We start from the raw sequence: 23,110 nt of genomic DNA, 5'->3' as shown, positions 1-23,110 counted from the left end.
TTTACTTTGGTTTCCCTCAGTTTTTTCAATTTCATGTCCACTACTTTTCCCCATCAGTTTGTAATTTATTTTGTGGAAAGATCCTCACAAAAACCCTCAGCATCTCAGTACCCATGTCTCCTAATATATACACTTGGGGTTATTTTTTTGCTTTTGTGCGATTTTGTCTTGCACCCTCAGTTCCCCATGCCTCGTCCCTGCCTGTTCGTTAACTGTAGCAATACAATCGTACCTTGGATTTCAAATGCCTTAGCTCCCGAACAAATCGGCTCCTGAACAATCGAAACCCGGAAGTGAGTGTTCCGGTTTTTGAACGATTTTCGGAAGCCAAACATCCGGCCTGGCTTCCACAGCTTCCGATTGGCTTCAGGATGCTCCTGCAGCCAATCGGAAGCTGCGCCTTGCTTTTCGAACAGTTTCAGAAGTTGAACGGACCCCCTGAACTGTCCTGGGTATTGGGAAGCCAGGCGAGGAACATCATTCTGCCTCTGCTACTCTTCCACTGCTGCTGCCCCAGGAGAAATGTAACAGCTTCCCAGCATGCTTTCTGACATCAACTTTCCTGGCTGTGCCAGTAAAGTGGTTCAGAAGGAAACAGCAGACAAACTCACAGATGGGAAACGCGAGTGCTTTCAGTCATCTGTATTCTACAAATCACATATGACTCCTGTGTTTCCCCTCAAAATAAGAATGCACAGAAAGTGTTTGGTTGTACTTTTGTAACATCTACCAAACAGGGTGGGGGTTTGTTTTGTTTTTAACTCATCACAGTTGCTATGGTTCACAAACACAATGGAATTTTTCAATAACTTTTAAGGGAAATCTCTTCCCCCAAAGTAACAAATAATATCGCTGTTACAGCACAGCACAGCACAGCACAGCAAGCTTGGATTGGTTTTGTGATTATTTATTTGCAATTAGACAACAATGCTGGCTCTTAAAAAGACTAGTCAGCAAAACTGGCATAGCTGAGAAGCAGATCAGCTCCGTGGAATGTGGTTTCCTCAAAATCCTTATGATTGTGAAACATTACAGAACCAGCTAATGTATCTAGAGATTTGTTTTAGGTTTGTCTATGTTTTGAATGCCAGCGTCATTGTTCTGATGGCCCCCATATTCAGGCTTAGAAAAATAAAAATACCATTGGTTCCCTAGATGAAGGTCACTTATTTTTCCATAAAATTCATCAGCACATCTCACTAACTTTTTACAAAATAACCAGAGAACATAATTGGTTTCCAGAAAACAATATATTGAATATCGAAACTAAAGCCTGGCAGCTAATTTTCCCCAAGTAACTCCATCTAGAAGCAGCTGTTTTTAATATACGACTAGGGAAGTGGCAATCGTTATTGTCAGTGGAATTAATGCAGTGCTGGAGTTAGGGCTAGGCATTGGGGGGTGAAGTCTGAAGCTGAACAATCCAGCCCTCCCGAAAATGATCGCCTAGATCAGTGACAGGTGGGACTGCGGCAACAAGCAGGTAAATGGCAGGTACTCACTAGAGAGATATGCACAGAGAGACACCACTGGGGTGTGTGAGCACAAACACACTTGTGTTTTGTTTCTTGTTGCAATGTTCAGATACAGTATATGATATGAATACATCATATAATTTGTGAAGATACCTTGTATGAAAGAACAAGATTTCATAAAATGTGAATGTTCCAAGGTACCTTCTGTTTTAACGCAGTTCTGATGTCACTGAATACAAATCTGTACTTGAACCAAACTTTCCTCCATAGTTTCATCAGTTAAAGTCTGGCAAATAGAACTGCCTAGTTACTTGTAAACAGCGCACAAAAGTTGCTAGACTGCTTGCCTACACACCCAATGCTATATTAGATTGCAGTCCTCTATACAAGTAGCAGGGAATAAGCCTCATTGAATCCAATAGGACTTACTTCTAAGTAGACATACATAGAATTGTGCCGTTAGTCATTTAGGACTGAAAGCTTTAAAGCAAATAATAAACCAGCTCATCTCCAGATATGGCTAATTAGAAGCAATTCTTATTTGTCACAGATGACCAAGCCACTGGCTATTTACAAGCTTGATTTCATGTACTGTATATTCAAGTAGACGGCATCATTTTCTCTAATAGACAATGCTAGCATTTTTTAGATAGATTTGCTTTCCAAAGGGTGACTTCACTGCCCCTAATGGTTAAAATAACAAAAGAAAACGGAACACATTCAAATAAATCAAGGTACCTGATTTACTTTTATTGGCACTTGAGGAATGCTTGCCTGATGGAAGCCCTATTTTAAGCACACTTATGTGCATTTGCATTTTATTAAATCTGTATACATGAAGCCACAGTATGAATGTTCAGGATTAGCATGTTACGCTTTTTCTATATGGGAAGAGCTTATACTTTCCTTTAAAAGTTTTCCTCTAGAGTCTACAAAACAATGGAATAATGTTTCTGCCATCACTATTAATAGAACTAGGTAAGACTGATTAGTCAAGCTTAACCTACTTGCTTTGATACCATCTTTCAACTCTGCTGCCTTCTAAAAACAGGCATAAAGCTTGGTATTGAGAAATGTTGTTTAAAACTCTTTTTGACAGGCACGGGGAAGAAAATGTCTAGTTACACCAAAACCCTGAAGGTTTCAGTGCATGGGGTTGATAACATCTGGTATGCTTTCCTTAAAAAATCATATGTAATTTCCCAGAAATTGATTAAGGTCTCAATGGTCATACTGTAGGACTAGAAGCAAAATAGAACGGATTTGTACATTTGTTTGTTGACAGATAATGACATAAATAGAGGCAGATAAAAGAGGCACAGGAAGTGAGCATATACGAAATGACCAGCTGGAATGCTATGAAGCAAATATGTTTCAATAGTCTTTGACCTTGAGAAATCTGCATGGAATTCTAAGTTCTGAATGTCATTTTAGGCATTACACAGAGATGGAAATGTTGGTGTTTATAATATATTTGAACCATTGTACATGTAATTCTATCTGTTTACTATGTTTTGGTGTTTTGTTTGCCATTGCCTCCTTCTTGATAGATGTTTTAGACTGATATTCTTAATTATGCATTTTCCACTACCTCATCTTTCTTCGTTTTTGGACGAATAAATAAGGCAGTAGCAATTTATGAGACAATTAAAACCACGTGGTCGTTTTCTTATTCAAGACAGGATTTTATAATGCAGAACAGCATCCACAATCGGGTTTAATAAGGTGAAAGCTTCATGAAACAGTTTTATCTATAATAAAAACATTTGACATCTTTCATTGTCTCTCTTTTTAGTTACAGAATATCAATTTAAGAATAACCTATACTGTAGTATGCACACTCATGGACATCTTAAAGTTTGTAACTGAAAGGGTATAATGTTTCATCATTTTGTTTCTTTGTGGAGGCAAAGGCATCAGTTGGAATCATACACATCAAACTGTCGAAGAGAAGGAATCTAAATTGTCAACATTTAAAATCTAGATCATATGCAGTTCATCAGTGTGGATATGCCACATCACAAGTTGCTTTAGATTACTGCTGTATCCTTAAATGTGTGAAATGTTAACAGGCAAAGAGAGCAATGGTGGATTATATAAAGGATATGAAACACATCCTTTATATTGCATCAAAATCTGAAATCAATGGGGTTTGCATGCTCCTGGGTACTGTAACTGAAATATCAGATGTGCAGTGGTCAGTTTCTAACAGCAAACACGTGGAGGCATGTCTCTATCTTATAACTTAAGATATTCCAGAAATAAACCTAGGTATTTTAAAAATGGTTCTGGGGATGAGCCCTCAAAGTTCTGCAGTCACCTAGTAATTTTTGAAATTTGCACTGTGGGATTCTTCTCCTTCTTTAAACTTTTCACTAACCCAGCACATATCACATGAAACCTTAGTTTCAGTCATACAATGGTTTAATGTGAGGAACTCTTGCTGCCGCCACAATGTGGATGAAACAAGCCAGTCTAGCTTGTTGGCGTCATCTGAACGAACCTGGGTGCATGGTTTCTTTCTTTCCAAACAAATCAGTAGAGTAGTAATCAAAATTTGTTCTGGGCTTACCATTTGTGGTTTGCTTGGGGAAAACAAATCAAAAGCCCAAGTTCACACAATGACACTGAGTGCTGTGGGAGCTTTGAGGAGCGTGCCCATTAACTTTGCTTGTTCATGTTAAAAAAATAGTTTTATGTGTGACATACATATGAGCTTGGCAACTCTGTCGCTCATGGATTTGATCTGGATGTAATAGCTGTTGCTCATCTGTTGTTTTGTTAGCTGGGCTGCTTGTTTATTATCCAAGTTAATATGTGGCAGGTAATGTTACATACGGTATAAATGTTGTTGTTTAGATGGTAGTCTGCTGATAATTGGGAATCTCCTTGAGCTTTTTAATAAGATAACCTACTGAGTAAATTAATTTCTTCCAGTTGAATGGGGAGGGCAGAGAAATGGCAGAAAAAGGCAATTGGCAGGTTATGAAAGCATAAAAAGAGAATGGGGAGAGAAAGAAAGGGAAAGTGTACAGGTGTTGAGTTTGCTAAATATACAACTTCTTGGTCTCCATGCTATTTTTCCTTTAGATGGTCAGATTTGCCTGCTGATGAATGTTGTTGGTGGGGTCCAGTTTGATTCAGTGGGGTTTTCTAGGAGTTCCATTTTCTTATAAAGATGTCAAATTATAACTATTATTCTCCTCCTCCCTTCTACCACCTTTACTGGCACAGGATTTAAGTCACCTATCATGAGAAATCCATTATGGGATTACCGGTATGTAGAACACGGCACAGGAATCTTCTTCAAAGCAAAATAATCCTAATTCCTTGTGCCTCAAATGTTTATTTTCTTTGAAGAAGTGATACCGGTAGTCATCATTAAATTCAACTCTTGCCTGGGCTTTGTTTGTTTGTTTGTTTATAAAGGTCCTACTCTAATTAGGTTTCAACTAATGATTGCATTCTTAACTGTTTGTGATTTACTAACTCCAGACCCTGACTTGGTTAAGTAAGTATCTCCTGTTGTTAGGTAAATTCAAGGTGATATGTTGCCATGAGAACTAACATGGCACAAGAAGGCAGAGGTGATAAAGCGTAGAGAAGATCTATATTCTTTCTTCCATTTAGGCAGGGGAAGGGAGCAAGGAATCTCTGTGTGAAAAGAAGGAGGTTTCTGTGAAGGAGAAACAATCATATGGAGAGGAGCTCCAGGATCAATAGGAAGAGCTTGCCCCCTAAGGGTGGCTAAGCTTTTTGGGGGGCCTAACACCTTGTGGCAAAGCCCCCCCCCGGGGGTTGTGTGCTGGAGTATGTGGGGCCACACACACAGGCACAAACACACATACTAACAGACAGGCGCTGTTTGTCCATTCTCAAGTATCTCACCAACTCCACAACACAGAATGCATAAGTGAAACTGTGTTAAAAGTTACACAATAATGTTAATGCAACCTACACAGATATGGGATGCGAAAAACACCCTGCATGCACTGTGAGGAAAGGTTTTCAGTAGGCAATGAAACACTCTGCTCCTCCCACCAGAGGCCTTCCTATTGGGGATGGTCGGGGAAGATATAGAGAAAAATGATCACAAATTTTTCCTCTATGCAACAACTGGGGCTGGATTCTCCTGGCAAGGTTGTGGAAACTAAAACAACTTCCATCACTAGAGGAATGGCAACAGAAAATGATAGAATACTTGGAAATAGCTAAATTAACGGCAAGGATCAGATACCAGAGCAATGAAACCCATTTGAAAGAATGCAATAAATTTATGAAACATATCGATAAAATCTGTGATTAAATCAATTAGAAGTAAAATACAAGAGATAAAAACCGCACCACGAACCGTTAAGGGTCAGTTTGAGAAATAAGTATAATTAAGATCTATGATCAAAGCAATATCAAGTGTCGCAAGGATTCTAAGAAAATATATGATAAAATATTTTAAATATTTAACTTAGATATATTTATAAAATAAGAAATAAAAATTGTATATGGAAAATGAAAGAAACAACGCCGAAAAAAAGGAAGACTGTAAGAAACAGAAGAAGAAGAAGAAGAAGAAGAAGAAGAAGAAGAAGAAGAAGAAGAAGAAGAAGAGGGGAAGTCGCGGAATTATAATATTAGAAAATGAGATTGATAATTGGTATTCCCCCCTTTTATTTATTTTTTTATTTTTCTTCATTTTCTTCTTTTTCCTTTTTTCCTCTTTTTTCTTTGTGGAATTTATTGTTCATTTCAAGATATGTGATTTACTCTGTTTATTATCTCTTAGGCTGTGAAATATAATTGATATCAGGGACCCAGGTGGTGCTGTGGTTAAACCACTGAGCCTAGGGCTTGCTGACCAGAAGGTCGGTGGTTCGAATCCCTGTGACGGGGTGAGCTCCCGTTGCTTGGTCCCAGCTCCTGCCAACCTAGCAGTTCAAAAGCACGTCAAAATGCAAGTAGATAAATAGGAACCGCTACAGCGGGAAGGTAAACGGCGTTTCCATGTGCTGCTCTGGTTTGCCAGAAGCGGCTTTGTCATGCTGGCCACATGACCTGGAAGCTATACGCCGGCTCCCTCGGCCAATAATGTGAGATGAGCGCGCAACCCCAGAGTCGGTCACGACTGGACCTAATGGTCAGGGGTCCCTTTACCTTTTTACCTGTATATTATAAGGAAATAGCTGGAAATGTAAACAAATGAATTGATTTGTATCAGTGTTTATTTGATAAATTTAATAAAGATCATGTTATAAAAAAAGAAACACTCTGCTCCTCTGCAGATCTGCAATTCACAGTGATCACAGGAGACAATTTGTTCAAATCTCCACTGATTTGGGCCCTGATCTGAAATGAGCTCTGCTGGAAAGCGCTCAGTGCTCTGGAAAGTACTAAAGGCTTCTGCCCTGCACCCTGGAGGTCTCTCTTGAAAAATTCTTAGCTCTGCAGATGTGTTCACACAAAGACTACTGAGTGCTCAGATAGCGCTCAGCAACATGGAAGCAGCCGTGGAACAGATATAATCATGCTGCTGTGGTCACAGCAGCAAAGACTCCCATTCTGCACTGTAAATCCAAGAAAGAAAAATTATGCTTATTCTTACACCACAGCCCTTAAGATCTCCATTCCATTGCAGAGCCCCAATGTAGTTTGCAAACTTTAGAAAAATGTTTGGGAGGTTTTTGGATCTCCAGAAAATCACTTGCCAGGGACAGGGGATGAATCAGACCCTCAGGCTGGGTGTTCACTTCACCACTCCTGAGCTAGAGCACCAAACTTCTTGAATCCAGCTCTATCCAAATGAGATTCCAGCTTGGACCAACACTTCCCAGAGTTGAATGCCATGGCCTTAATAAGATCTGGAGAAGGCAGGATCCACCACACTCAAAACATTTCTAGCAAACCAGCTCAAAAGAGTACAAGAGCACAACTCTGTCCCTGAACAATGGCGACAACAGTGACTTACTTCATGGGAACTTTGTGCAGCTATATGAGAGGCATCTTATAAACCAGTTCATATGTTAAAAGGGTCTATGGAAATGATATAATAACTCCTCTTTAAGTTGATATGTAAAACGATATATATTGGATCATGCTTCATTGCTTTTGAGGGCAGCGTGACTCAAAGCAAAGTGGCAAATTACAATGGGAAAATGAATCCTAGCTAGTGAAAGTGAGATTTAGAGTCATGCCATCCCCTTTCCCCCTAATATCCTTCTAATTGTCCTTTATAAGAAACATATGGGGGTAGGCAAGACATCCCTTGAACACAATCTGTTTCGAATCTTAACATGACATTGGGCAAGCCTAGTAATGGGGATATTATGACAGGATTAATAGTTGGTTAGCTCCCTCTAAACATTGCCCTGAGCTATGTGTCATTGCCAGCAACCTCAGAATTCAAAAGCTTTAAGCTTGGAGGATGGCACTACCATGCTTGTTTCTATACAGCGGCCATTTTCCTAAACAATTAATGCAGAGGGTTATTGATAATGCGGAGTCAAGGCATGACTGGTAAGCAAAAAAATGGTGGCTGCTGGTAGCAACAGAGGTGGGAAGGTTGCAGTATAATGACAACTCAGCATATATATATATATATTTTAAAAGGTTATCAGTAGCACCTGTACACTTCAGTTAAGGGATAGTTTTGAAGCGTTGGCAGTCCTACAACATGTGGAAAACCACATGTGCCCTCTCTGCTCTTTCAGGTACGGTATATGACTCCACTCACTATGGGTGCTACTCACAGTGGCATGCATTAGCCTTCCACTGAATATTTCTTTCCTGGAACATATGTGAACTCATCTTTCTAACTTTCTCTCTATTGATTCTCCACACAATACTCTTTACCTATCCTCCCGGAGTCCTGGCAATTCTCCTTCCATCTATGTATGCTTCAATGATGAGTTCCATCTTTTCCCACCACAACTAGTGTTTATCTGTAAGAACTTCGAAGCATTATGAAATTACATGCCAGCAATAAATGGGCAGCAAAGCAGTCAAATCCCTAACTGTAAAAACACACATCAATAAGATAATTTTAAAGAAAAGACACTCTGCAAGTCATCATTCTAAATCCCAGCAACTTTTACTTCATAGTTAAAACTGGAATTAACTTTATACTGCTTATAATTATTATAAATTACAAAGGGTTGGATCCAGACTTGCTGTTCTATGTTGAGAAGGGCTCCTTCCATTAGCCAAAGTACCTCAGAGCCAGGTGTGGCTCCTCTGAACAAGAGGAGGAAATTTTTGCTGATTTCTCCTTCTCCTGCTGGCCAACTCCAGTGCTGTCCTAGAGCAGGCATCCCCAAACTTCGGCCCTCCAGATGTTTTGGACTACAACTCCCATCATCCCTGACCATTGGTCCTCTTAGGTAGGCATCATGGGAGTTGTAGGCCAAAACATCTGGAGGGCCACAGTTTGGGGGTGCCTGTGCTAGAGGATCCCCAACTTTATGGAATAGATTTAGGAGCATGGGCAGAGGGAATCAGCAAAAATCTTATCTTCCCTCCCCATTTAGTGAAATCCTGTTCCAGGCAGAAATCAGTAAAATGTAGATTGGGGAAGGGGGGGGGTTAGAATAAATAAAAAACCATCAGTTTAAGGCAGAACTGTAACTGCTTCCTGGAGCCATTTCTGTTTAGGGTGGGGGAGCACCTTCTGTCGCAGCCATCTGAGAAATGCTATGTGGCAGCAGGTACTATTTGAAATAGATGAAGTCCTTGGAGTTTATAGCACTCACAGGGTGAAATCCAATGTAGCATTAAATGAATGTTCTGTCAGTGTAAAGATTTCTGCTTGTACAATTAATATTCTCCTTTTCTTCTCCTCTGTACCCCCAATCAAATTTGTTCTAGGGGTTCCCCAACCCTTTTAAGCAGATTTGGAGAGCGTGCAAGTCACACACTGGGGCAGGAGATGGAGGGAAAATCCAGTTGCACAAGCAGGAATCCTTGCAGTAGTAATACTGCCCAGAATTTGTTTGGCTACATGTGTGTGGAGGTAGGGTATTGGAGATAGTTGTTTGTTTGCTTCTTGCAGTAGTCTTTTGTATGGTCTGTAGAGCACATCTGTTTTTGGGAACCTACGGTACTTCTGCATGTAGAACATTATCACTGGATCAGAGGATGACACACACACAAAAGAATTTTCTTCATGTCAATTCAATTTACTTTTGGGCAACTCTGGGCAAAACTAACAAACAATAACAATACAAATGGTATAAGACATTAGCAGGAATCTTATTATTATAGGGTGCATGCCAAACCAAATTTCTCGAGACAGTTTTGTAAGTTTTAAGAATACTGACTGAGATTTTTTTAAAAAAATGCAACACATATTCTCACTTTAGGGACTTAATGTAATGTTCCTGAATGTTTCCAATACCCTTTTAAAAGCTTTCAAATATCATTGTCTCCTAAAAGGGTATTTAGAATTTGTTAACTCCCACAAGGCATTTTCACACACTCCATGAGTAAGTGGCTCCCCCCCCCCACCCGCACACAAAAAACACACCACACATCCTTTTTACTATGTTAACATCCACAATGAAAGCCAAAGGAATTTGCAAAGCTTTGTGCATTCCATGTCATATTACTTTGGACTGGAATGCTGTGTCACAACCTGGGTGGCTTAGAGTAAAACGATGCATTTCTTTCCCCCTTAATATTTGGAATCCACACATTTTCTAACAGATCATTTATTCTCAGTAATTCACATTTTATCATAGCAAATATTTTATAACAGATGCTTTCCTTATTCCGTGCTTGCTCACTGTCATAACACTGCTAGTTTATGAAGCAAGATAATTCCTGATTCCTGGATGTAGCTGGGTTGCTTCCACACTACTCATTTCCCCTGGAATGGCAGCCAAACTTCATGTAATGCTAAGGCCCCAATATCTCTTTCAGAAACAGTATGTGAGCGTGATCTGGATTGGGACTCTAAAATAGGTGAGTAGGAGGACTCTAGCCTTTGCCCCCTACTGCTGCTGATTTGTATGAGGAAATTGCATGAGGAAAAGTTCCCATTTGCTTCAGTGGGAGCATTTTTTTGCAATGCAAATTGCATAGGTCTAAGATCTAAAGACTTGGGTGGCGCTGTGGTCTAAACCACTCAGCCTCTCGGGCTTGCTGATCAGGAGGTCGGCGGTTTGAATCCCCGTGACAGGGTGAGCTCCCGTTGCTCGGCCCCAGCTCCTGCCAACCTAGCAGTTCAAAAGCACCCCAAAAAGTGCAAGTAGATAAATAGGTACCGCTACAGCGGGAAGGTAAACGGCGTTTCCATACGCTGCTCTGGTTTCGGTGTTCAGTTGCACCACAAGCGGCTTAGTCATGCTGGCCACACGACCCAGAAAAACTGTCTGTGGAGCGGACAAACACCGGCTCCCTCAGCCTGTTAAAGTGAGATGAGCGCCCAACCCCAGAGTCGTTCGCGACTGGACCTAACCATCAGGGGTCCTTTACCTTTTAAAGATTTAAAGCTCCCCGATACCTCACTCCAAAACACTGACCAGAATCTTCCCTGCCTACCCCCCATAGCTGCCAAGTTTTCCCTTTTCTCATGAGGAAGCCTATTCAGCATAAGGGAAAATCCCTTAAAAAAAGGGATAACTTGGCAGCTATGCTACCCCCACCCACCCCCATTTCTTGGGGGGAAACCAAGTTAAGGGCAAAACACTTGATCAACATCACATGTAGTTTGGCCCTATTTCATTGTTATTATGGGGAATTCAGATGTCATCACTTACAAACTGCTGCATCCCCATGTTTTCTATATTGTACTGCAATCAGGACCTGGTTTGAGTCATTAATCTGGCTTGCTCAGTGGGTGGACAGGTCCTTGAGACTGTTATTGATGCCCGCCCACCTGCATTGCTGGCTTGCCTTCATTTTTGTATTGCTTGAAGCTGGCCCTTAGAATCACTCATAAGTTGCATCCACCCCATACATTTAAAGAACATGGCTTCTTCCAAAGAATCCTGGGAACTGTAGTTTGTTAGGGATGCTGGGGATTGTAGCTCTGTGAGGGGTACTGTTTGGGGGAAGTTATTTGCTTAGAATGTATGAGGTGAATGTAGCCTAAGCAAATGTGTTTTTGATTTATGTTAAATTGAAAATAAATATTTATAATAAAGATAAAATAAACAAGCAAGTAAGCTCCCATGGAAATGAACAGGCTGATAAAACATATTTGGGGTAATTTTGTAATAAAGGTCTAAATTCAAAGACTTGGTCAAAGGGGAAAAGGTAGACATTCCCCTGGATATGCCCCAAGGCCTTGAGTTTATCTAAAGTAAATTGTTAGACCCCCTGGCAAAAATCTTGTACTGTTGGGCAGTCCGAAAACAGAACAACATATAAAGCACACCATTAAATTGTTCCAGAGTTATAAGAAACAGGCCAGGTTAAAAATAGATGAATTATACATTTCAAAAGGCCTAAAAAGAAGGGCTGTTGCAATATTTTGGCTTTTATCTCTGGCTTTAAGAGGCAGGAAGCCATTGACAATTACGTCTAGCTTGCTCTTCCCAAGAAAACAGTAAATCCACTTTCCCACAGTTGTGTCTTATGCTCCCTCTAGTGTTTATTTTTGGATGTAAGCACAGGCAGGCTGTAGAGGAAAATCCTGGAGTCTAATCACAACATGTCCCATTAATAGGATTAAGTACCTTGTCATTAGATAAGTAGTACATGGCAAAATCTGTGACACTCATGGAAATTAGAACAGCATCCTGCCGTGTCCTTCCCTGAAGCTTGAAAGAAGTTTGCAAGAAGACTCATCAGAATTTGTGGTAAATATCACATCTTGTTGGTTCTATTACTAAACAATATCCCCCCCCCCAAATGTGCTGGCCATCTGCTATTGCTGGGCCTACAAATATAAAATCAATGACTTACATTTGTAGGTCTGAATTGTAACTGATTTTATTACTATTGGTTTGATATCAGTACACCTTCTAAAAAAATTAAAATAAAAACTTAGGTACAATTACTTGAAAAGAAAAGGAGAAGAAACTAATACAAAACTTTTTTTTTACTTAGTAAAACAAGAGTTGTGTGGTATATATTAATAATATATTGCAAACAGTAAAATATTTTACAAAATGTAAAACGGAACATAAAGACTTGGGCAGGCATGATCCAGCCAAAATCAAGCAGTTTAAATTCAGCCTTGATATCTGTGGGAAAATTAAGCATGTGCATAAATTTCCTGAACTGGAATGAATGGGACTGAAAGGTGTTTAATTAGACTCCAGAGCATATAGTGGAGAAGGTGGGAGAAAAGATATATGAGTTTTTGCCATTAACTTCAATAGGAAGTTGATTACACTGGATACATTTTCATTGATACTGATACCCCACACATATTACATGTTCTGCATTATTCTAAATAACACAGAAAACAGCTTTATACTGTGGGAAAACTAGTTATTTTCAGGAAAGTTAATGAATCCCATTTTAACATGTATATTATTTGAAAAAGCATCTCTGCTTAGCAAAATGGGAATCCTTTTGGTTTTAATATTTACACTTCCTTAAGCAGCTAAAGAATGGAAAAGGTTTTCATTAAAAGTTAATATATATTAAGGGGGGGAGGAAACACTTTGATACAAAATGTCAGGCTTAGCGTCATTTGAAACATTGCCACAATGTTGTTGTACTGTGTGTTTCCATTGTCATAAGATATTGTTACATACTAAAGCATTTTACGTACTGGCAGAAGCAGTCTTTGGTACTGGGCCATTCTTTGAAGAATTTTTTTTTTTTTTACAAAATGCAGGGAGGAAATATTTATTATCACCACAGTAAGAAAATACTAAATGCATAATATTTCTAAATTAATCCTCCTAGCTATCTGAGATGTATCTGAAAACCAACTCCTTAACCTATTGTATTGTACTCATTCTTAATGCAGAAAACATGAAGCCTGTACTATTCTTAATAACGTACTTATTATGTCTGAGGGGACATCAGTGTGCCCCTGCCATGGAGGGAGACATAAATTTTGTGGAAAACCTGAAAGGTATGTACGTGTTAAACCTTTGTGCTGCCTACTATCTTTCTGAACCCGCAAGAGAATAAAGAAGCCTCATTTGAACCTGGGAACTTGCTACCTCTTTACTAGGGAGACATTCTCAAGATCACTGAACACAGATTAGCTATTGCTTAACCCTGATTTATTGCCCTGCTGTAATAAATGTAAGCATTCTAGTCCCATCTGGTAATTGCAAATATAGCACCACAACATGTTAACCATTCTACATTAATTGACCACCAAGATATAGTCTTGGATGTGGATTATAAAATGATTAGTATCACTTCTAGATCAAATAAATAGGGCAATAATAATATTCTGTGCATATCGACTCAGAAGTAAACTCCACTGAGTTCAATGGGACTTGGCTTTCCTGTCAATGTCAATTGCATAGAGCCTAAATTGATGGGAAATGAGCAAAACTCTTGGTGGTCATAAGCTCTCTGCATGGAATTAGTTACCTCAGTTATCAAACTGATGGTTTCTGGGACTACCGTATTTTTATTGCAAAGCCTGATTTGAAAAGGACCAAGTCATTAAAAAAAAAATATTGACAGAGAATCTGCTGTGATATTCCGTTCAGTAACTAACTGTACAGTAATTCTGAACAGTAACAAGATGGCCTGGCTGAATTGCTCATGAAATCTGTTGGCTTTTTGCCATTGGGAATAATGCCAAGATGCCTACATTATTTTGACAAAATGTGTTGACACTTGTATGAAATATAGTTTATATGATGAGCATTCTGTAACTTCATTTGAAAATTAAGGTTCAGTAAGTTAAAACATATGATTGCTGAAAAGCATAAACTACATATGATTAACAGGAGATTCTAGTCCAGTTTATCTGTTTGTATATACATTGAGGACAGAAGCAGAAACCCTATTATTAGTAGTATTATTATTAGTAGTAGTAATAGTAGCAGCATGTGTTAATTGTAATTCGGCAGCTAGGCCACAATTTAAGGGATTGTTCATTAAAATTATTACTAATAATAATAATATGGCATTCCCCCCTCAGTTTTATCTGAAGTTGGAGAGAAATATGTAGATGAAGAGGTAAAGAATGCACTGATTGGCATTAAACAGATGAAAATTATGATGGAAAGAAATGAAGTCAAGCACACTGATCTGATGAAAACTTTAAAAAAGAGCAGTGAAGAAAAAGAGGTAAATTTAGTCACCACAGTTTTAGACCTGGAGTGACTCAAATGTATGACATAACTGTTTTCAGTGCTGGGACAAAGGGTACAACTTTTAATGCTGTTTTTATTACTGTACTGAAATGGAGATGTGATTAGATGGGAATCTTTCTAAATCAGATAACTGAAGCTTGGAGAATAAGCATTCCGCATCACAAAACATGGGCCTTTAAAGCAATGCAGCACTCTAGTGTTCAGAATGTCACCTTGGAGAACCTCCACATAGAATAAGTTGCACTTGAGTTGCTCAAAGGAGTAAACATTTTAGCTACATGATACCTACATCATTTGCTGCACATGAGAAGAAGAAAACATTTTTCATGTGCGCAAAGCATTGTAAGTCAGTGCTTGTTTATTAGGGTGGTTAGGAATGCTGAATAAATGCAGCACTTGATTATTAAAAACAATATTGTCCAAAATTCCTCATGCCTTAATCCCTTTACAAGGAAGCATGCATGCTTTCTAGGAAATCCTCTCCAAACAATAATAAATTGCCAGGAGTGGCTAGTATCTATTTTGGAATAAAAACAACAGATGAGTGCCATATGGTATGAAGCTGAGATTTGCTTACCTGCATGGCTCTCTGACTAACTGTTCATACGGCTGTGGTTAACAAGTAATCACTCCCTAGAATTGGAGCACAACCATGCTAAGGGCACCCCTAGCACAACCGTGGAAATGAAGGGAAGGTGATTTCGGAGTCTTCAGGAAGACTAACAAGAAGAAGATGTTTGCGTGCACACAAAAGCTCATACCAATAACAAACTTAGTTGGTCTCTAAGGTGCTACTGGGAGGAATTTTTTAATTTTGTTTCGACTACGGCAGACCAACACGGCTACCTACCTGTAACAAGAACAAATGCCTTGAAATCAGGGGGTTAATGTGCCTTACCATGTTCATCTTCTGAGACACAAACAAGCCTCTACTGTCAGCTATCAAATCCAGGAGGGGCTGGACAGCTGTTCCTATAGTACCACTGCTCAAAGGAGCAGCTGAGGTTCTGATTTGCCCCTGGTGCCAGCTCAATCGAGAAGAGCTGTCAATCAGTGGTAGAACACATGCTTTACATGTTCCATGTTCATTCCCCAGCATCTCCAAGTAGAGCTAGGAAAGATTCCTGCCTGGAGACCTGTTGCCAAAAGGGTTGCAGATAACTCAGAGTTAAATGAACCAGTAACCTGACTCATATGGCAGTTTCATGTGCTCATATGGCATAGTGGTGGTGGTGGTTAATGGAGGGGGAATAAAAGGAGGGGAAATAGCATTGCTTTTGCAATGACCTCTCCACATGTCATTGTGTTGCAAGATCCCACCTGATTTACCATATTTTTCTGTGTTAGGTTCCCCCCCTAAAAAATAATGTAAAAAATTAGGGTGCGTCTTATACACATATAGTGTCTCCCCCCCCCCTTTCTTAAATCTGAGTCCCCCAAAATAGGGGGCGTCTTATAAATAGGGGCATCTTATAGACGGAAAAATACAGTATATGCTTGTTAGGAAGGCACATAGGAAGCTGCCTTATCCAGAGTCAAACCAATAGTTCATCTTTCTAAATATTCTGGACGCTGACTGGCAAAGGCTCTCCAGGGTTTCAGGAAGGAGGCTCTCCCACCCTTACCTGGAAATGGCAGGCATTGAACCTGAGACCTTCAGCTTGCAAGGCAGATGTTCTGCCACTGAGCTATGGCCCTTCCCCATGATCTAGCTGTTGACTGAAGCAAGAAAAAAATATGACTGGCACTATCCTTGAACATGGAAATGCAGAAATCTTAACTTGAGGATTATTAAGCACAAACATTTAATGTGCCCTAAAGTGGATTAGTGTTTCAGCACGGGACACAGCAATTCTGTAGAAATAACGTATAACTGAGCTAAGGCCGAATTTCAAAATGCTGACGTGTATTCTGAATTAAGTAACTTTCTGATCCATAAGTTATAACCAATTCCTTCCTTAGGAAGCTCTAAGACTTATGAATGAAGTCAAAGAAAGACTGGAAGACGAAGAGCAAATATGCCAGGGGTCTTTGAAGAATTTATGGGACGAGTGCCAATCTTGTCTAGAAAGTAACTGCATGAGATTTTATACCACCTGCCGCCATGGCTTCTCCACATTTACAAGTAAGGTAAGAAGCATGTGAGGGGAAGCAGCGTAACTGTATATAGTATGTATTCTACTAAAAGCCAGGGCTGTGTGCATGTCATCATCTTGAGAACCCACAGAGGAAAAAAAGGAGTAGAGTTGAAATCTCAACTTTCTCCAGCTTTCTTTTTATTTTATTCAGCATAGTCAAAAGTCAGAGGTGGAGCTTTAGTGCATCATATAACCCTTTGCTCTTTGTTTTGGTCAGCAGAAGCAGATTAAAATATAAGCAAGATGCATGCAAATTTTCCCTGGGTTCATAAATTATAGGAGCCACACAGCTTTTCTTGGTGTAGAATTTGACCAGAGTGTTGACTGGAGGGTTTGACAATGCCAAAACAGCTCCTTCAGGCCGTAACATAGCTGCCAAGTTATCCCTTTTTAAAAGGGATTTTCCCTTATGCTGAATAGGCTTCCTCGCGAGAAAAGGGGAAACTTGGCAGCTATGGGCCGTAATCCTAAAAACAAGGAGAGTAAAATTAGTTGGGCACAGTGGGACTTGCTTCCAAATAAACATAGGATTGTGTTGCATATCCCACAAACCTGCCACCTACCCTAAATTGGATCAGAATTTTCAGTAAAGATACTCATTGTCCAAGTAAGACACTTGATTTTCTGGTCCTTAGTTAATTTGAAAGATAATACTTGCTTTTGTGTATTTCATTTTAAGGTTAAATGAATACAGCTGCCATGACATATTAGAGTATGGTGTCTCAGCATAATTCAGTTACAGTGGTACCTCTACTTACGAATTTAATGCGTTCCGAAGGCACATTTGTAAGTAGAAAAAAATTGTAGGTCGAATCCCATAGGAATGCATTGGGAGAAAAGATTCGTAAGTAGAAGCAACCCTTTCTAAAAATTCGTAAGTAGAAAAAATCCTATCTAAACCGCATCCAAGATGGCGGACGGAGCTCCATTCGTAAGTAGAAACATTCGTAAGTAGAGTTATTCGTAAGTAGAGGTACCACTGTAATATGGAAAATTTGCATTTCAAAAAGTTAGGGGTGTTTACATGCATGTGCTTTCGAAACATTCCTTTGTACCAATTACCAAAGGATGAGAATTGGACAATTTGCTGACAGGAACTATTTTCTCTCCACATACAGGTTGAAGATTTTTTCAAGAAATTGACTCCATTATCACTTCCTGTTTATGAGCTTCAGGCGCAAGATCTTCAGTTTAAGAAAAAACCCGAAGAAGATGCCCAGCTAGCACAAATGGAACACTTGTTCAACCAGCTGTTATCTGACATGGGCACAATCTTTGAAAAAAGCTCTGTTTTTTTCAAACAGATGCAAAAAGAATTTGATCAGTCTTTCCAAATGTATTTCATGTCTGACCCAGACTTGACGGAGCCCTACTTTTTGCCAGCTTTTTCTGAGGTAACTGTAAGAAACCCCGTTCCCCCTAAAGACTGGGAGGCACCAGGCTTCCTCCAACTAGTTTTTGACTTCAGCAAAACTGTCCTGGAAGGTGTTGGTGAAGTGATTACTGAGGTATTTGAAGAATACCGAGAGACTGCAAGAGACATGGCAGAACAACTTAAAGGCAAGTTGTAAAACTCGCATTTTAATATCAGTAGCATTGAACCTTTACTGTAGTATTTTGTATTCTTAGGAGCATATCTATTCAGGCTGGTGTAAATCACTGCAATGCTATTGTAATATGTTCTATATTATTATTATTATTATTATTATTATTATTATTATTATTATTATTATTATTATTAATTGTATTTACATCCCACCTTTTTTGCCAAGTGGCTCAAGGTGGTGTATATCACTCACCCCCTCATTATTTAATCCCAACAGCTGCCATATGAGGTAGGTTAGGCTTAGAGTTAGTGACAGGCCCAAGCTCATACAGTGATAATTCATGGCTAAGTAGGGTTTGGATTCTGGTCTCCCAGGTCTTAGTCCAATACTCTAACCACTACACCACACTGGCTATCCAAAAAGCAACAATTGTATTCACTGGCTTGATTTCCATTCTGGACAGGGGATGAACAAACTTGATTTCTCATCTACCTCATTTTAGGTTACTGACAGTTTCCTATGCAAACACCATCAGACTGCCACTGTCAGCCTCATAAATATGTCTTCTGCTTTTAAGTTGGTTGTTTCATGTCTACTTCGATATTTAAACCACTCAAGATCATATTTTACTTAATTAGATCTATGTTATTGTTAATGTAGAGTACCATGTGTATTGTTAACATCGTATGCATGTTTACTCTAGATTCTGATGGAAGTGGAATGTTTTCTAAGAACATGGCAGACCATGAGAGAACTCCGTGCAATAAGCTGCGTCAAAATTCATCGGGATGCCCTCAATTTCATGAGAGATGCCAAAAATGTCAGGATCATTTTATGCGAGGTAAATAACGGCCTTGTTCATCACCAACTATAGTACTGTCAATTTCTGTTTTGCAAAATAGTCATAACTATTAAGATTTAATTGCTGATGAAATGGTTTTCAGAAGCCACAGCAAAAACTGAATCAAATGATTCAGTAAAACTTTCCTAAGGACGAAATATATTGTAGTAGGTGTTTTTACTTGCTATAATAAAACCATACACGTCCAAAACTATATACTGATGAGCCCACAGCAGAATACAGCTGCATAGACACTGTTCTACCACTTAAGACTTTTTATAACAATTCTGAGAATAGGTACTTCTATATGCTTATATTCTCACAATATCTCATGAAAACAGCCAAAGCTTACTGTGACTGTAATAGAGGTTGCTTTGTTCTGTTTTTAATGGTATATTTTTGTTTTTAGATGTATTGTAAGTTGCTTGGAGACTTTAGGGTAACAGACAACTAGCAAGCAATCATCATATATCTTAATAAAACGTCAATTGCTCCCAAGCAAATATTTATAGGATTGCTGGATAGCTACTCTAAGGCTGCGGTCCTAACCCACTTACCTAGAAGGAAGCCCCACTGAATTCAATTGAATTTAATTTCTAAGTAAACATACTTATGTGAAAGAAAAGCCATTACACTTTTTAAAATATATGAATGATTAAGAATGTTTCTTAAATTTCTTAAGGACGTTTTCTACATATTGTTTGATTCCTATAGTTTGCCCTGATGTTCCTGAACTACATACAAAGTATGATGACGCCTTTAAGCTGGTTAACATCTCTGGTGAGCAATACCAACAGATTCTCCAGATGGTCAAACGTCACACAGAAGACACAGCCTACCTGTTGAATAAAATGAAAGAAAGATTTGGATGGGTTTCCGAACTTTCCAACATGACTATTGGACCAGAAAACATTTTCAATATAGTAAAGGTAAATGCCAAACATTAAAATGCCACTGCACAATGATCTCTCTGTTCTCTTTCACTGATATTTATTGCTTCAGTACTGCCTAGGGAAAATGTGTGTATGTTATTTTTGTTCTTTAAAATACTAAGCTCTTACGGAGGTAGATTTTAAGTATACTTGATAATCCCTTGATGATCTGAAACTCCAGAGCTTAGACACTAGCCTACTCTAAATCCTTTTAGTGTGATGATCGTTAACTGACCTGTATCACCATCTGACAGCAATGAAATGGCACAAACAGGTTTGAATTTCTGTAAATTACTTTTCAAGAAGAAGAGAGTTTTGCTAGCATCTGACAGGCGTCTTCTTTAGATCAATATAACAAAAACATAGCTCAGGGCAAAGGGAATGTTATAATCCTTCAGGCACATGTCATGCAGTGCCTCCAGTAATTTTCCAAAAGGTGTTTCTAAAATTGTTTCCCAAGCTCTCGCTTGCACCGAAAATTATAATGGAAAGATAAATTGTGCAATATTGCATACAATTTACATAGTACCCCAGGGTGACTTAAGAAGGAGAAAAAACAATTGTTGAGAAGTTTGTTTTGTGATCCATGGATGAGGAATTGGCATCACCAAGACCAGGGGACTAGGAGGTATTGCTTCTTGTTATGCCCATCTGGGAGCTCAGTGCAGAACCAGCATATGCTGGAGGGCTCAGGAGGTGAAACTGCTGTAGTCTCTGGGAATTCCATTTCTCTCTCCAGGACTCCTGGCTGCTTGGGTACCAATTTGGAGAATCTGTACCTTAATTGGGCTCTTGGAACAGACAGGGTTTCTGCTGCATTCTACTGTTTATACTGATGCATTTTAATTAATAAGGGTATTTATATACTGCTTAATAATAGCATATAATGCATTGTATTGTATACTTTATTTTACTCTATTTTTGCAAGCCCCCCCCCCTGCCCGAGAACATATGATGGGTGGCTCCATGAATATGGCAAATGAAATAAAGAAAAGAAATAACTGAAATGTGGACAATATATTATCAAATATCATTGAAACTATGCCCCAAATTGCTAGCTTTTTCTTGGGCCTCTACATCCCTAATAGCAACCATCAAGCAGTTAGAAATGTATTTCCCATCATCAAAATAATGATGCTGATGCTGATAAATAAAACCAAACAATACAATTTTAGATTGTATTTGGTAAATAAACTAATTTAAGAGCGGCATTTATTATTCCTTCACTTAAAACTGAGAAGTTTAAAAAATGATGGTGTGTCTTGAGGCACCGTATTCTCACATATGTCACTTTCTTCTCCTTCAGGTGTCATCAAGTGTCAAAGGAGGTGAAGCTGCCAGCCTAAATGAAACTGTCGTAGATGTGAATATTTTGACTTCACCTACTTTTACTGTCAAGGTTCCCCAAGATCTGGACACTGAGAGTTCAGAATTCATTGAATATGTAGCAGGGAAGGCTTTACAGCTTTACAAAAAGAATTTCTAGGCAAGGCAAGTTGATTGTCTTTACATTAAAAAAACAACGGTTAAATTGTAATTTGTAAATTCTCTTTTATAGATAAGGCTTTCGTTACTGAGAATGGGTGGTGGAAAGCAATCATTTACCACAGGTGCACTTGTTGTGGCAAACGTTTCCTTAACACTTGACAGGATGAGATGACTAAGCAAGTCCAGCATTAGGGAACACACTGGTAGTTTGGTCATCTGAATGGCTTCTACGCCAGTGTTTACTGAAATACAGCCCTTATTTATGTTCCACCCACTGCTTTTTTAGTTACCAGTGGATATACACTCACACAATTGGTTCTCTATTTGTATGGTTGTGTGTGTGTGTGAGAGAGAGAGAGAGATGGAGGGAGAAGGCAGACAAAATGAGTTTAGCAGCATGTGAGTAGTGGATCTTGCCTGTGTGAGTAGAATCCATCACAGGATGGTCTGGCATAATACAGTGGAACCTCGGTTTATGAACACGTCAGTTTACGAATTTTCGGTTTACGAATGCCGCGGAACCATCTGGAACGGATTAATTCACTTTCCATTACTTTCAATGGTAAAGATCGCTTCAGTTTATGAACGCTTCAGTTTATGAACAGACTTCCGGAACCAATTACACCCATGCTTCGGGTTAAGTACGCTTCAGGTTGAGTACTCCACAGACCCGTCTGGAACGGATTAATCCACTTTCCATTACTTTCAATGGGAAAGTTCGCTTCAGTTTATGAACAGACTTCCGGAACCAATTGTGTTCATAAACCGCGATACCACTGTAAATAAAAAGAAAGAGCTCATTCTCAAGCCTGAATCTCAGGAAGATGGTGACAAAACCAAAGGTTGTTAGATTTTCTAAGTCCAAAGGCCTGATGTGTTCCTACTACAGTGGTACCTCTAGTTACGAACTTAATTCGTTCCAGAGGTCCATTCTTAATCTGAAACTGTTCTTAACTAGAGGCGTGCTTTCGCTAATGGGGCCTCTTGCTGCTGCTGCGCTGCCAGCACACAATTTCTGTTCTCATCCTGGGGCAAAGTTCTCAACTCGAGGTAACTCTTCCAGGTTAGCAGAGTTTGTAACCTGAAGCATTTGTAACCTGAGGCGTTTGTAACTCGAGGTAGCACTGTAATGTAAAAGTCCTGCACTGCTGTTGAGGAGTGAAGAGATGCATTGGTGCAGTGGCATACATTATATCCTTACAACTTTAGGAAGTTTTCAATGTTTGGTGTTTTATTGTGTTTTTAATATTCTATTGGGAGCTGCCCGGAGTGGCTGGGGAAACCCAGTCAGGTGGGTGGGGTATAAATTTTTTTTTAATTATTATTATTATTATTAAAACCATTTAATGATTTGTTTAGGTTTGTTATGAAACTTTATTCATTGTTAAATAATACTATTTGTTTTTGTTTTTTATCTCCCTATAGAGGAAGAAGTGAACAGTGAACAGTGAACTTTGAAT

General features: G+C 39.1%; 1 protein-coding gene across 1 annotated transcript; it reads left to right on the top strand.

Moving 5' to 3' along the window:
• Positions 1–13,217: 13,217 nt before the first annotated feature.
• On the top strand, positions 13,218–21,648 carry CLUL1 (clusterin like 1). The gene is made up of 7 exons (XM_035125288.3): positions 13,218–13,497; positions 14,530–14,678; positions 16,667–16,834; positions 17,961–18,402; positions 19,093–19,230; positions 19,945–20,159; positions 21,469–21,648. The coding sequence occupies exons 1-7, from the start codon at positions 13,335–13,337 to the stop codon at positions 21,646–21,648; spliced, it is 1,455 nt and encodes a 484-aa protein (XP_034981179.3). The 5' UTR covers positions 13,218–13,334.
• Positions 21,649–23,110: the final 1,462 nt, after the last annotated feature.

The sequence above is a fragment of the Zootoca vivipara genome, chromosome 8, assembly GCF_965207765.1.
Source record: "Zootoca vivipara chromosome 8, rZooViv2.hap1.1, whole genome shotgun sequence".
Taxonomy (NCBI): Eukaryota; Metazoa; Chordata; class Lepidosauria; order Squamata; family Lacertidae; genus Zootoca; species Zootoca vivipara.
Note: the sequence above shows the minus strand (reverse complement) of the source record. Positions and strands in the feature narration are given on the sequence as shown.